Source organism: Aquarana catesbeiana, linkage group LG08, assembly GCF_042186555.1.
Source record: "Aquarana catesbeiana isolate 2022-GZ linkage group LG08, ASM4218655v1, whole genome shotgun sequence".
Lineage (NCBI taxonomy): Eukaryota > Metazoa > Chordata > Amphibia > Anura > Ranidae > Aquarana > Aquarana catesbeiana.
Window position 1 is genome coordinate 25,755,835 of NC_133331.1, and position 16,670 is coordinate 25,772,504.

At 39.8% G+C, this 16,670-nt stretch overlaps 1 protein-coding gene across 1 annotated transcript in view; it reads left to right on the forward strand.

Annotated features, from left to right (window-relative positions):
- Positions 1-16,670, forward strand: part of LOC141105647 (alpha-2-macroglobulin-like) — a 232,651-nt gene that overhangs the window by 76,907 nt on the left and 139,074 nt on the right. Inside the window, exons 13-14 of the mRNA XM_073595623.1 lie at positions 7,293-7,359; positions 9,062-9,207. Of these exons, the coding sequence (XP_073451724.1) occupies positions 7,293-7,359; positions 9,062-9,207 (213 nt within the window). The remainder of the gene's footprint in view (positions 1-7,292; positions 7,360-9,061; positions 9,208-16,670) is intronic.

Consider the following 16,670-nt stretch of genomic DNA (forward strand, 5'->3'; position numbering starts at 1 on the left):
TATACTGCATTATGGTCAGACCACGGAATCGGAATTATATCTGATGCAATAATTTCTGGTATCATTCCTATTGTTAGAAAAATATGATCTATTCTGGTGAAGGTTTGATGAGGGTGCGAGAAATAAGTGAATTTCTTTTTCATTGGGTTACTTTCTCTCCACGAATCTACCAGATTGTATTTGGAAAGAAGTTGAGAAAAAGGTAATCTAGAGGTTATTTTGGATGGTGTAAAAGGTGATTTATCTAGAAATGGGAGGAGGACCTGGTTCGAATCCCCGCACATTATCACTGTTCCTATTTTGTGTGTATTAATCACTTGTAATATATGTGAGAGGAATGGTGTAGGTTGTTTGTTAGGAGCGTAGTAGGAAATCACCGTGATTGCTGTATCCATTATATAACCCATGAGTATCAGGTATCTACCTTCTGGGTCTTTAATTTCTGATGATAAGGTGAATGGTGTGGATCGGTGAAATGCAATTAGAGTTCCCCTTTGTTTGGTACAGGCAGAAGCCGTGTAAATTTGTTGATAAAAAGGAGAAATATATTTTGGATTAGAATCTTTGGTGAAGTGTGTTTCTTGGAGGCATACTATGTGAGCCTTCTTGTTATGGAAAGTACAGAAGGCTTTGGTCCTTTTTTGAGGGACATTTATTCCCTGAACATTCAGGGAAAGTATATTCAGTGGTGCCATGGCAACAGATCAAATAGTTTTGATTTACTTTTTGTTATGCAGAGCTGACTGCGCGGATCAACCTGTGTGGACTGAAGAGATGAAAAGATAGAAAAGAAACCAGTGAATTCTGGAGTAAAGAGTAAACAAAAAACATATGAGATTAGATGATACATTGTATAAATTATTTTTTGCAAGTAATCACAATTTACCCATGAAAGAGAATAAATATCTCTCTCAGGGGAATAAGTGCCTTCGTCACACCCCCACATAATATGGTTGGGAGAATGAGGAGGGCTAATGGGGGTACACGGATCTTCCGCTTACAGGAGAGAAGTGCTATGTCAAAAGACATCAAAATGATGATTCATTAATTGGAGTGCAGAATATGGTTTTTGTTGAAATTATTTATTCCAGGGTGGTTGTATATGGTTAGTCTTGCCCTAGGCTAAATAATTCAGTTAGAAAGTTACTGTTAATAACTTTGGTATGGATGAAGATAGTTTGAATTATTTTGGGATTTTAACCCTTTTAGAGTAAACAATTACATATTTTATTCATATGTAACTGTTTAGATATGTTAACTCATAAAATTGAGGTTGTATTGCTTCAGATTAGAATAAACAAAAACATAGTTCTAGGAACTAGTTAGGTAATAATATATTTGTTTTAAGAAAAGAAAGAAAAAGCTTCCATTACTTCTGGATTATTGAACATATTCGTCCTAAAAAGTAATAAATCTATTGTTATTACCTGAAAATATATAACTGAACAAGAATTTCCTTATTTCACTTATATATTCTAAGGCTATATGAATCAGAAGTAATAAGAAATATAACTGGAATGTAACATGATCCCACACAGTGTGTGACTATCAGAATGCAGTTACATTCAGTTATAAATACAGGTTTTTTATAGAGAACCATCTCTTAGTATAATAAATGAAGAGATATTAGGAATTAGGATGTCAGTCCATTGAATCTTCTTGGTCCATGGATGATGTGGCATAACGGCCTCTTTTGTGAGAATGATGATTCCCATTTTGTTCTGAAATTTTCTGGGTGCTGCCTGAAGGTGAAGATGATGCCATTCTTCTGTGTGTGGGAGAGTTGCTGCTTGTGGGTTCTGTCAGATTTAATTTTAAAAGGGTTTGTTGTAGTTCATCTGCTGATCTGCTTCTGTAAATTGTACCTTGGTAGTTAAATCTGACTGAAAAGGGGAAGCCCCATTGATACATAATGTTGTGGCGTTGCAGTTCCATTAGTTGGGGTTTCATGGATCGTCTTTTAGTAATAGTAAGTTGGGATAGGTCAGCAAAAATTTGATAATTGTGTCCTTGAAAATTAAGTTCCTTTTTTTCTCTTGCAGCAATTAGTATTTGTTCTTTCGTTCTGTAATAATGAAATTTTGTGATTATATCACGTGGGGGTCCATCTTTCTTTTTGGCTGTGAGGGCTCTGTGTACTCTGTCCAGTTCTAAACGTTCAATAGGGATATCTGGCTTTAGTTCTTGTAATAGAGCAGTAATAGTAGATTGCAGGTCTGTCACAGTTTCAGGTATTCCCCTTATGCGCAAGTTTGAACATCTGGCTCTATTTTCGTAATCTTCGAGCTTAGTTTGAAGTATTAAATTCTCTTCTTTTAATTGTTCCAATTCTGTTATATTTTCTTGGGTTGTAATTTCAGTTTCATCCATTTTTATTTCTAAGGCTGCGGTGCGGTTTCCCAGCTCTCTTATTTCTTTGGTTAGGCTTTTTGTTATTTGGTCTGAGGTTTGTTTTAAAGCCTTATGAAGCATCTTTTCAAATTGTAATAATATTACTGGGGATGCTGAGGAGGCTTGTGGAGAAGTTTGTGAGAGGATTTGTTCTGTATCTGACTCAAATGGAGAGTCTTGCTGTGACATTTTCTGTCTGTGAGAGCGCCCTGATGCTGTATATTGTGAGGTGACTGGAGCTGCTTTAGTTGCAGTGAGTGCCTGTGAGCTCTTTGTGAGGTGAATTTTATTTCTGTCACGGCTTCCTCCCAGTACCATATTTCCTGCCCAAACTTTCACAGTTTGTTCCCTGGGGCAAAAAGGTTCAAATGGACACCTTTTGAGCCTGCAGGCTCCGCTTTGTCCTTCTCTTCTCTCCTCAGCGGTGCGGAGCTCTAACAATATACAGTAGGGACAGAAAGTATTCAGACCCCCTCAAATTTTCAACTCTTTGTTATATTGCAGCCATTTGCTAAAAAATTAATGTACACACAGCACCCCATATTGACATAAAAACACAGAATTGTTGACATTTTTTGCAGATTTATTATAAAAGAAAAACTGAAATATCACATGGTCCTAAGTATTCAGACCCTTTGCTCAGTATTTAGTAGACGCACCCTTTTGATCTAATACAGCCATGAGTTTTTTTGGGAAAGATGCAATAAGTTTTTCACACCTGGATTTGGGGATCCTCTGCCATTCCTCCTTGCAGATCCTCTCCAGTTCTGTCAGGTTGGATGGTAAACGTTGGTGGACAGCCATTTTTAGGTCTCTGCAGAGATGCTCAATTGGGTTTAAGTCAGGGCTCTGGCTGGGCCATTCAAGAACAGTCATGAAGTTGTTGTGAAGCCACTCCTTCGTTATTTTAGCTATGTGCTTAGGGTCATTGTCTTGTTGTAAGGTAAACCTTTGGCCCATTGAAAAAGAAGAATGGTGGGAAGCGCTGTTGTGAGCTAATTAAACTAGAAAATAAATAGATTAGAGAAAATGTATTTTCTAGTTTAATTAGCTCACAACAGCGCTCCCCACCATCCTCCTTTTTCAATTTGCACTAGTGATTATGTCATTTAGTTTTTGGGATTAGCAGCTTATTATATTTATTCTTTATTTTATATTCCATTTTTTTTGTGGCGCGGGATTTTTCACTATCATTCACAAACCTTCGGCCCTGTCTGAGGTCCTGAGCACTCTGGGGAAGGTTTTCATCCAGGATATCTCTGTATTTGGCTGCATTCATCTTTACCTCGATTGCAACCAGTTGTCCTGTCCCTGCAGCTGAAAAACACCCCCACTGCATGATGCTCCCACCACCATGCTTCACTGTTGGTACTGTATTGGACAGGTGATGAGCAGTGCCTGGTTTTCTCCACACATACCGCTTAGAATTAAGGCCAAAAAGTACTATCTTGGTCTCATCAGACCAAAGAAACTTATTTCTCACCATCTTGGAGTCCTTCAGGTGTATTTTTAGCAAACTCCATGCAGGCTTTCATTTGTCTTGCACTGAGGAGAGGCTTCCGTCGGGCCACTCAGCCATAAAGCCCCGTCTGGTGGAGGGCTGCAGTGATGGTTGACTTTGTACAACTTTCTCCCATCTCCCGACTGCATCTCTGGAGCTCAGCCACAGTGATTTTTGGGTTCTTCTTTACCTCTCTCACCAAGGCTCTTTTCCCCCGAAAGCTCAGTTTGGCCGGACGGCCAGCTCTAGGAAGGGTTCTGGTCATCCCAAACATCTTCCATTTAAAGATTATGGAGGCCACTGTGCACTTAGGAACCTTAAGTGCAGCAGAAATTTTTTTGTAACCTTGGCCAGATCTGTGCCTTGCCACAATTCTGTCTCTGAGCTCTTCAGGCAGTTCCTTTGACTTCATGATTCTCATTTGCTCTGACATGCACTGTGAGCTGTAAGGTCTTATATAGACAGGTGTGTGGCTTTCCTAATCAAGTCCAATCAGTATAATCAAACACAGCTGGACTCAAATGGAGGTGTAGAACCATCTCAAGGATGATCAGAAGAAATGGACAGCGCCTGAGTTAAATATATGAGTGTCACAGCAAAGGGTCTGAATACTTAGGACCATGTGATATTTCAGTTTTTCTTTTTTAATAAATCTGCAAAAGTGTCAACAATTCTGTGTTTTTCTGTCAATATGGGGTGCTGTGTGTACATTAATGAGGAAAAAAATGAACTTAAATGATTTTAGCAAATGGCTGCAATATAACAAAAAGTGAAAAATTTAAGGGGGTCTGAATACTTTCTGTCCCCACTGTATATAGTCTATATAACATTATGAATATATACAGCATGTGTGTGTTAAAATAAACCTCAAATGTAAACATTTGCAATAGAAAACTTCAAAATATAAAAAGGTTTTATTGTAAAACTTCATTCATCAAGTTCCACTCACAATCAATAAAAACTTTTTTTTTTTTTATTGATGTAAGTATTTCATGTTTTATTGTTTAACTGAACAGTATACAGTATGCTTTCTGAAGATAAAAATGAAAAGTAAACATAATTATCTTAGTCTGCTTAATTCGGGAGAAAAGATCCATTAATATTTGGAAACCAGGTGAGTAAATAGGAGACCTTATTTTCAGTATGATGATACTTTACCAAGCTCAGCAACTGATTTGCAATCAGGATTGGATTTCAGATTATTTTCCCTTCAAGCGCATTGATTATTGAAGTAGGTCCACCTTCACAATTAAGGGTGTAGTTGCCATCATCAATTAATTGTACAAAATATGTATGTTGCATACTGCTGGTCAGTGTTTTACACTTTTGTCATTTGTGCCTGGAAATAGGTTAGCAGACGACCCTTTTTGTTGGATGAGAGCTTATATAACTAGAACACCTAGAGTGGAATAACTGCAGCTTCCATCTGGCTCCACCTTGAAATAAATAAAAGAAATTCAAGGCAGCTCTTTTATTGTTCTCTATTTGGACATTGTTTGCCAAACCGATACTCCATGCTGAGCTAATAATTGTTTCACCTGTGCATACAGAATATGAGATTACCTAACAAAAAAATACACTGTTGGATGGGAACTGAAGACAGGATTGAGAAACACTGTTGTAAAAAATGTTTCAATCCCTTTCTAAAGCCTCGTACACACGATCAGATTTTCCAATGGGAATTGTGTGATGACAGGCTGTTAGCAGAAAATCCAGCCATGTGTACGCTCCATCAGACAATTGTTGGCCAACTTTCCATGGACAAATGTTGGATGGCAGGTTTATAAATTTTCTGCGGACAAATGTTTTTTGTTGGATTTTCCGAGCGTGTGTACACAAGTCCTTCGGCCAAAAGTCCAAAATACAAACACGCATGCTCGGAAGCAAGGATGAGCCAGAAGCGGGCGGTCTTGTAAACTAGCGTTCGTAATGGAGAATTAACATTCGTGACGTGGCAAATTATGAAATCTCGAAATGCAGCTCACATTCTCTCCTTCTTTAATGGGATAATAATGAAGCTGCTTTGCTGGTGATACCGATGAAGTTCTGCTAAACGAATTTTAAAAGGCTTTTATTTTCTAGTGATATCAAGAATAATATTATTATGCTTGTTTTTTTTTTTTTTTTGGGCAAGTTACTATAACACCATTATCCCATAGTTTTTTAAGATCAAAGATACAACTATGTTGGTGTTCCTTATTAATTTTACATTGTATTTTTTAACTGTAACTGCCTACTCCCAAACTGTCATTTGAAGTAAAACACATAGCCAAGTATTATTCTCCACAATTTTTTTATTGTGCATTAAAAAAAGAAAACAAATAAAATTAGACATGCTATCTGCCAATAGAACTTAAAAGTGCATTCTTTGCATCCAAAAATATATAAAATATACCAAATCAAATCATTATTCAACCACAAAATAAAATAAAAGCCTCATGCATGTGTCCTGCTTTTAATATCAACATTGCCAAGAGTTGGCGAAAGCAGGGGTCCGTCATCCAGAGATAATTCCGAAAATCATCCGGATTATTCTCCCAGAGCTCCCACATCAAAGGCATATGACATAATTGGTCACGATTTACAAAGCAACCAATTTTTGGTCCAAGAAATCCTCCTCCTCCTGTTCCTGGACTAGACTTGGGTCAAAGCAATAACTCCAAGGCCAATAATAAATAACACGTTATCTCCTCTGATTACGCAGCATGTCTTTTTGACGAATGGCTGTTCAGAAACAAACTGAAAAGTGTGAAATGAAAAGCACAAAATGAAAAGCACGAAATGAAAAGCAAGAATCAACACTCACCAAACTTCAACATGAAATTAGCAGCAGGAGCCCAAAGGGTGGTGCCTAACAATTGAACTTTCTCTTTATCGGCTCGTAGTACGTCTAGTATGTCACTATGTTTGTGTTTGTTGGCCGACAATTGTGTGCCGTCTGTATGCAAGACAAGTTTGGGGCCAACACCCTTTGGACAAAAGTCTGAGGTTTTGTCTGCGGAAAAGCATGTGTATGAGGCTTTAGCCTGATTTTCTTCTAATTGCAAGGGGCATCACATTTAGGCCGGGTTCACACTGGTGTGACAAATGCTCCGACATTGGGAGCTCATGTCGCATGACATGTGAAAATCAATGTTTCACTATGAGATCCGCCTTAACTGGTCCACAAGTCGGTCCGACTTTAAAAATGCTCCCTGTACAACTGTACATTGAAAGTCGGACTTATGTCGGCCTCAAGTCGCAGGGCAAAGTCGGATCCAAAGTAGGACGGCTGTCGTGTCGCACCAGTGTAAACCCGGCCTTAACAATTGGTAAACTGCAATATATTATATTTTTGGTTTTGGGTTTAATACTGCTTTAATTACACAACAACCTATTTTTCCCCCTATTATTTTAAAAGGTGACTTTTAAAGGCTCTGTTCAAGATTATGGATCTGTAGAAATAAGCACTGAAAATAAAAATGAAGGTAAGATAAATTCATGCTTGTATCATATATTAAGCTTATTAAAAAGTGTCCCGCCCCTTGAAAATCTTTGGAATGCATCATCCATGGTATAAGGTAAGTATATTCTTTTTTTTTTACAGGTGTTTTATTTTTCTAAAGGGGTGAACCACTAGTTAACAAGTGGACCTTACATTCTGATTCAAGGATCTTGAGTGCCAATAAACTTGCAGTGCCTTGAAAAAGTATTCACACCCCTTGAAATTTTCCACATTATGTCATGTTACATCCTAAAATGTAAATGTATTTTATTGGGATTTTATGTGATAGACCAACACAAAGTGGCACATAATTGTGAAGTGGAAGGAAAATGATAAATGGTTTTCATTTTTTTTACAAACAAATATGTGAAAAGTGTGGCGTGCATTTGTATTCAGTCCCCTTTATTCTGATACCCCTTACTAAAATCTAGTGAAACCAGAAAACTAACACTGCACTCACCCTGAACACACCATCCCCACTGTGAAAAATGGTGGTGGCAGCATCATGTTGTGGGGATGCTTTTCTTCAGCAGGGACGGGAAAGCTGGTCAGAGTTGATAGGAAGATGGACAGAGCCAAATACAGGGCAATCTTAGAAGAAAACCTGTTAGAGTTTGGAAAAGACTTGAGACTGGGGCAGAGGGTCACCTTCCAGCAGGACAATGACCCTAAACATAAAGCCAGAGCTATAATGAAATGGTTTAGATCAAAGCATATTCATGTGTTAGAATAGCCCAGTCAAAGTCCAGACCTAAATCCAATTGAATTCACAGACACTCTTCATCCAATCTAACAGAGCTTGAGCTATTTTGCAAAGAAGAATGAGTAAAAATGTTACTCTCTAGATGTGCAAAGCTGGTGGCGACATCCCCAAAAAGACTTGCAGCTGTAATTGCACTGAAAGTTGGTTCTACAAAGTATTGAGTATACAAATGCACGCCACACTTTTCACATATTTATTTGTAAAAAATGTTGAAAACCATTGATGTTCCTTCCACTTCACAATTATGTGCCACTTTGTGTTGGTCTTTCACATAAAATACCAATAACATTTTTGATTGTAACATGACAAAATGTGGAACATTTCAAGGGGTATGAATACTTTTTCAAGGCACTGTATTTTATAGTTTGCCCCATCCTCAGCCCCCCTCCAAGTTTTATACTTTTTTGTGCCTGATCCAGTAAGATATTGGGGATTATTTACAAAAGACAAATCCACTTTGCACTGCAAGTGCATTGAACTTTCACTTGGAAGTGCAGTCGCTCTAAATCTAAGGGGTAGATCTGAAATGAGGGGAAGCTCTGCTGATTTTATCATCCAATCATGTGCAAGCTAAAATGCTGTTTTTTTATTTTCCTTGCATGTCCCCCTCAGATCTACAGTGACTGCACTTCCAAGTGCACTTTCAGTGCACTTGGAAGTGCACTTGCAGTGCAAAGTGGATTTTCCTTTAGTAAATAACCCCCATTGTCTTCATTTTGGCCATACAGCCTCTTGTCAAAATCTTCCCAGTCACAGAAATTCACACAACCAATATCTAGCTGGATCAAGGACAAGTTAGTATAAGACTCCCTAATAATTTTCCCCTTAATTAAAAGAATTATATATGCAATACAAATGACTGTGCAAATGATAAACCTTGTTTGATCAGTATGACTCTCTGTGTGCTCTTCTTCTCCTGCAGATCTTCATGGCAAGGCCACACTGAAGCTTCCTTTAAGTGCAGGGACATCTTCAACTTTTCGGGCACTTGTGTATACTATATTACCAGATGGAGATATTGTGGCTGATTCAGCAAAATATAGAATACAGCAATGCCTTCAGAATAAAGTGAGTGGTTTAAGCACTTAGCTTACTTTGTATTCATAGCAAGACTTAAAGCCTAACTCCAGTCAAAATGTTTATGTTTTAAATAGAATGGAGATGGTTTAGAAACTTTGTCAGGTTTTAAATGCGGTCTGTTTTTTTTAATGTTTCTACTTTTAACACATCAGCTTCAAGGATGTTTGCTTGCTGCCTAATATGCAATATATCCCACCCACTCTCAGATGTCATTGTAACAAGATAATCAATGTTATTTAATTTACTTGTCAGTGGTCCCAATGTTGTGCATTACTAACAAGCTCAGATCAGTCGAGATTTCTGGGTTGTTATTGGTGACTAGGGATGAGCCGAACACCCCCCGGTTTGGTTTGCAGCAGAACTTGCGAACAGGCAAAAAATTTGTTTGAACACGCGAACACAGTTAAAGTCTATGGGACACGAACATGAATAAACAAAAGTGCTCATTTTAAAGGCTTATATGCAAGTTATTGTCATAAAAAGTGTTTGGGGACCTGGGTCCTGCCCCAGGGTACATGTATCAATGCTAAAAGAAGTTTTAAAAACATCAGTTTTTTCGGGAGCAGTGATTTTAATAATGCTTATAAAAGTGTAATATCTCTTTAAATTTTGTACCTGGGGGGTGTCTAAAGTATGCCTGTAAAGGGGCGCATGTTTCCAGTGTTTAGAACAGTCTGACAGCAAAATGACATTTCAAAGGAAAAAAAGTCATTTAAAACTACTCACGGCTATTAATCAATTGTTGGTCCACCAATACACATAAAGGTTCGTTGATAAAAATGGCATGGAATTTCCCCACAGGGGAACCCCGAAACAAAATTAAAAATAAAATGCGTAGGGGTCCCCCTAAATTCCAAACCAGGCCCTTCAGGTCTGGTATGGATATTAAGGGGAACCCCGCACCAAAATTAATAAAAATGTTGGGAGGGTCCCCCTAAATTCCATACCAGGCCCTTCAGGTCTAGTATGGATATTAAGGGGAACCCCGTGCCAAAATTTAAAAAAAAATGGAGTGGGGTCCCCCCAAAAATCCATACCAGACCCTTATCCAAGCATGCAATCTGGCAAGCCGCAGGAAAAGAGGGGGGATGAGAGAGCGCCCCCCTCCTGAATCGTACCACCCATTGGGAGGGTGCTTTGAGGTAGCCCCCCAAAGCACCTTGTCCCCATGTTGATGGGGAGAAGGGCCTCATCCCCACAACCCTTGGCCGGTGGTTGTGGGGGTCTGCAGGCGAGGGGCTTATCGGAATCTGGAAGCCCCCTTTAACAAGGGGACCCCCAGATTCCGCCCCCCCGTGTGAATTGGTAATGCGGTACAAATGTACCCCTACCATTTCACAAAAAAAGTGTCAAAAAGGTTAAAAAACACAAGAGAAGGTTTTTGACAAGTCCTTTATTAATTTCCTCTTCTTTCATCTTCTTTCTTCTGGTCATCCTTCGGTGTTCTTCTTCTTCCTCCATCTTCTTCTTCATCTTCTTCCTCTCCATCTTCTTCTTCCTCTGCTCTTCTCGTCCCGCATCTTCCTCCAGGCTTCTTCTCTGCTCCGTCTGCACGATCCGCCTCAGTGGGAGTCTTCCACCGTGTGACGCTTCGGTTCTTCTGACATTTCTTATATAATGGAGGGTGGGGCCACGAGGAACTTCCCTCTGGCTTTCCCCGTGTTGTCAGATGGGGTAAACGTCCCCCCTCTTTTCCTGTGGCCTGCCAGGTTGTGTGCTCTGATAAGGGTCTGGTATGGATTTTTTGGGGGACCCCACGCCATTTAAAAAAAAAAAAATTGGTGCGGGGTTCCCCTTAAAATCCATACCAGACCCTTCAGGTCTGGTATGGATTTTGAGGAGGACCCCCACACCATTTTTTTTTTAATTTTAGCGCAAGGTTCCCCTTAATATCCATACCAGACCTGAAGGACCTGGTATGGAATTTAGGGGAAACCCCACGCATTTTTTTATTTTATTTTGGTTCGGGGTTCCCCTGTGGGGAAATCCCATGCCGTTTTTATCAATGAACTTTTATGTGTATTGTCGGACCGACAATTGATCAATAGCCGTGAGTAGTTTTAAATTACTTTTTTCCTTTGAAATGTCATCTTGCTGTCAGACTGTTCTAAACACGGGAAACATGCGCCCCTTTACAGGCATACTATAGACACCCCCCAGATATGAAATTTGAAGGAATATTACACTTTTATTGTTTCACTTTAAGCATTATTAAAATCACTGCTCCCGAAAAACAAACATTTTTAATACTTCTTTTTGCATTGATACATGTCCCCTGGGGCAGGACCCAGGTCCCCAAACACTTTTTATGACAATACCATGCATATAAGCCCTTTAGCCACTTCAGCCCCGGAAGGATTTACCCCTTCCTGACCAGAGCACTTTTTACAATTTGGCACTGCATCGCTTTAACTGCTAATTGCGCGGTCATGCAATGCTGTACCCAAACTAAATTTGTGTCCTTTTCTTCCCACAAATAGAGCTTTCTTTTTATGGTATTTGATCACCTCTGAGGTTTTCATTTTTTGTGCTATAAACAAAAAAAAAAACGAAAATTTCTACTTTTTGTTATAAAAAAATCAAATAAACTCAATTTTAGTCATACATTTAGGCCAAAATGTATTCGGCCACATGTCTTTGGTAAAAAAAGTCAATAAGCATATATTTATTGGTTTGCGCAAAACCTATAGCATCTACAAACTAGGGTACATTTTCTGGAATTTATACAGCTTTTAGTTTATGACTGCCCATGTCATTTCTTGAGGTGCTAAAATGGCAGGGCAGTACAAAACCCCCCCAAATGACCCCATTTTGGAAAGTAGACACCCCAAGGAGAGGCATGTTGAGCCCATTGAATATTAATTTTTTTGTCCCAAGTGATTGAATAATGACAAAAAAAAATAAACAAAATTTACAAAAAGTTGTCACTAAATTATATATTGCTCACACAGGCCATGGGCATATGTGGAATTACACCCCAAAATACATTCAGCTGCTTCTCCTGAGTATGAGGATACCACATGTGTGGGACTTTGTGGGAGCCTAGCCGCGTACAAGACCCCGAAAACCGAGCACCGCCTTCAGGATTTCTAAGGGCGTAAATTTTTTATTTCACTCCTCACTACCTATCACAGTTTTGAAGGCCATAAAATGCCCAGATGGCACCCCCCCCCCCCAAATGACCCCATTTTGGAAAGTAGACACCTTAAGCTATTTGCTGAGAGGCATGTTGAGTCCATGGAATATTTTATATTTTGACACAAGTTGCAGGAAAGTGACAATTTTTGCACAAAGTTGTCACTAAATGATATATTGCTCACACAGGCCATAGGAATATGTGTAATTGCACCCAAAATACATTTAGCTGCTTCTCCTGAGTACGGGGATACCACATGTGTGGGACTTTTTGGGAGCCTAGCCGCGTACGGGGCCCTGAAAACCAATCACAGCCTTCAGGATTTCTAAGGGCGTAAATTTTTTATTTCACTCCTCACTACCTATCACAGTTTTGAAGGCCATAAAATGCCCAGACGGCACAACCCCCCCCCCAAATGACCCCATTTTGGAAAGTAGACACCCCAAGCTATTTGCTGAGAGGCATGTTGAGTTCATGGAATATTTTATATTTTGACACAAGTTGCAGGAAAGTGACAATTTTTTTTTTTGCACAAAGTTGTCACTAAATGATATATTGCTCACACAGGTCATATGAATATGTGGAATTGCACCCCAAAATACATTTAGCTGCTTCTCCTGAGTACGGGGATACCACATGTGTGGGACTTTTTGGGAGCCTAGCCGCGTACGGGGCCACGAAAACCAATCACCGCCTTCAGGATTTCTAAGGGCGTAAATTTTTGATTTCACTCTTCACTGCCTATCACAGTTTCGGAGGCCATGGAATGCAAAGATAGCACAACCCCCCCAAATGACCCCATTTTGGAATGTAGACACCCCAAGCTATTTGCTGAGAGGCATGGTGAGTATTTTGCAGCTCTCATTTGTTTTTGAAAATGATGAAAGACAAGAAAAATTTTTTTTCAATTTTCAAAACTTTGTGACAAGTGAGGTCTGCAAATACTCACTATACCTCTCAGCAAATAGCTTGGGGTGTCTAATTTCCAAAATAGGGTCATTTGGGGGGGTTTTGTGCCACCTGGGCATTCCATGGCCTCCGAAACTGTGATAGGCAGTGAAGAGCGAAATCAAAAATTTACACCCATAGAAAGCCTAAAGGCGGTGCTCGGTTTTCGGGGTCTTGTACGCGGCTAGGCTCCCAAAAAGTCCCACACATGTGGTATCCCCATACTCAGGAGAAGTAGCTAAATGTATTTTGGGGTGCAATTCCACATATGCCCATGGCCTGTGTGAGCAATATATCATTTAGTGACAACTTTGTGCAAAAAAACAACAAAAAAACAAAAAAAAAACATTGTCACATTCCCACAACTTGTGTCAAAATATAAAATATTCCATGGACTCGACATGCCTCTCAGCAAATAGCTTGGGGTGTCTACTTTCCAAAATGGAGTCATTTGGGGGGGGGTTTGAACTGTCTTGGCATTTTATGCACAACATTTAGAAGCTTATGTCACACATCACCCACTCTTCTAACCACTTGAAGACAAAGCCCTTTCTGACACTTTTTGTTTACATGAAAAAATTATTTTTTTTTTTAAAGAAAATTGGTTTGAACCCCCAAACATTATATATTTTTTTAAAGCAAATGCCCTACAGATTAAAATGGTGGGTGTTTCATTTTTTTTTTCACACAGTATTTGCGCAGCGATTTTTCAAACACTTTTTTTTGGAAAAAACACACTTTTTTAAATTTTAATGCACTAAAACACGCTATATTGCCCACATGTTTGATGAAATAAAAAAGATGATCTTAGGCCGAGTACATGGATACCAAACATGACATGCTTTAAATTTGCGCACAAACCTGCAGTGCTGACAAACTAAATACATTTTTAAAAGCCTTTAAAAGCCTTTACAGGTCACCACTTTAGATTTACAGAGGAGGTGTACTGCTAATACTACTGCCTTCGATCTGACCTTTGTGGTGATGCCTCACATGCATGGTGCAATTGCTGTTTACATTTGACGCCAGACCGACGCTTGCGTTCGCCTTAGCGCGAGAGCAGGGGGGGGGCAGGGGTGCTTTTTTTTTTTTTAATTTATTTTTTGCTTTTTTATCTCATTTTTAAACTGTTCCTTTCATTTTTTTTTTTAATCATTTTTATTGTTATCTCAGGGAATGTAAATATCCCCTATGATAGCAATAGGTAGTGACAGGTACTTTTTATTTTTTAAATTGGGATCTTTTAGACCCTAGATCTCTCCTCTGCCCTAAAAGCATCTGACCACACCAAGATCGGTGTGATAAAATGCCTTCCCAATTTCCCAATGGCGCTGTTTACATCCAGCGAAATCTAAGTCATGCTAAGAAATGTACGTAGCTTCTGGTTTCTTAGGCCATAGAGATGTTTGGAGCCACTCTGGTCTCTGATCAGCTCTACGGTCAGCTGGCTGAATCACCGGCTGCATTCTCAGATTCCCTGTTGGGACAGGAGAGCCAGAGAAAAACATGGAAGACTGTGTGGGGGCATTCCCTCCCACTGCTTGGAAAAGCAGTCTAGAGGCTAATTAGCCACTAGGATTGCTTTTATATGAAAGCCGACTGCTGGCTGAAAAGAATGATACCAAGATGATACCTAAACCTGCAGACATCATTCTGGTATAACCACTCAAAGTCCAGCAACATACCAGTACTTTGCTGGTCTTGTTGGGCATATATTGTAATCTTTTTCTTTCATGCAGCCTGTGGGCTGAACGAAAAAAAAGAGATTGATTGGTGGGTATGCCCACCATTAGAATACCTCCCTTCATCCACCCACTTCTAATGATTTGCATACATGCACCATTTATCTATGCCAAAGCATGGGGGCATCCTCCCGCAAAAGGTAGGAGCAAATCGCTCCTCCGCCCCTTCTGCCCCCATGCTTCGGCATATATCACCTCCGCTGGAGTCACAGCTTTATATATCGTGGGAGCAAACGCTGTTGCTGTCAAGATAAATAAATCTGCGCTGCAGCTGAATGGCGTACCTGAAGACAAAAAAAGGTTAACAATAAAACACAGTAAACAGTAAAGTATAAAAAATTGCATACCTGAAAAGCAAACATGATAAAACATAATAACAATAAAACATTGCAAAATAGAATACAGTAAAAAAGAGCAGAACAATAGAGAGAGAATAGAGAAAGAGAGAACAATAAAACGACAACTATTTTTTTATTCTATATTTTTATTGAGGGTTTTTTTTTTACACTTTTTTTGTAACTTTTGTAACTGTAACCGGTTCCAGGTTCAGGTCTCTCAAAATGCGATGGCATCTTGGGAGACCCTGTGAAAGTGTACCTAGTCTTTGCAGTGCTGTACCCTACGCTAATACTCAACTACTGTATAGTAGCGTTCAAAACATTCACCAATGCAAAGACCAGGATTGTCAGGACAGGAGGGACAATAATAGCGGGTGTCATGCCTATATCTGCGCTTGCTGCAGACACAACATCTTTTTTGGGGGGGTTCGTTGGGTAGGGGTACTCGGGAGGACATAAAGAAAATGCCTCTCATGCAGCCGACTGCATTTGGTTGGGGATGTGAATGGGGGAAGTACGGGTGCTGCAGAAGTGGTGGGTTCCCAATAGAGATGAGCTTCGAGTTCGAGTCAAACTCATGTTCGACTTGAACATCGGCTGTTCGCAAGTTCGCCGAACAGCGAACAATTTGGGGTGTTCGCGGCAAATTCGAATGCCGCGGAACACCCTTTACAAGTCTATGGGAGAAATCAAAAGTGCTAATTTTAAAGGCTTATATGCAAGTTATTGTCATAAAAAGTGTTTGGGGACCTGGGTCCTGCCCCAGGGGACATGAATCAATGCAAAAAAAAGTTTTAAAAACGGCCGTTTTTTCTGGAGCAGTGATTTTAATAATGCTTAAAGTGAAACAATAAAAGTACCTGGGGGGTGTCTATAGTATGCCTGTAAAGGGGCGCATGTTTCCCGTGTTTAGAACAGTCTGATAGCAAAAGGACATCTCAAAGGAAAAAAAGGCATTTAAACTACTCGCGGCTATTCATGAATTGCCGGTCCGACAATACAGATAAAAGTTCATTGACAAAAACGGCATGGAAATTCCCCACAGGGGAACCCCGAACCAAAATTTAAAAAAAAAATGACGTGGGGGTCCCCCTAAATTCCATAACAGGCCCTGCAAGTCTGGTATGGATTTTAAGGGGAACCCCACGCCAAAATTAAAAAAAAAAAAGGCGTGGGGTCCCCCCAAAAATCCATACCAGACCCTTATCCGAGCATGCAACCTAGCAGGCCACAGGAAAAGAGGGGGGATGAGAGAGCGCCCCCCCTCCTGAACCGTACCAGGCCACA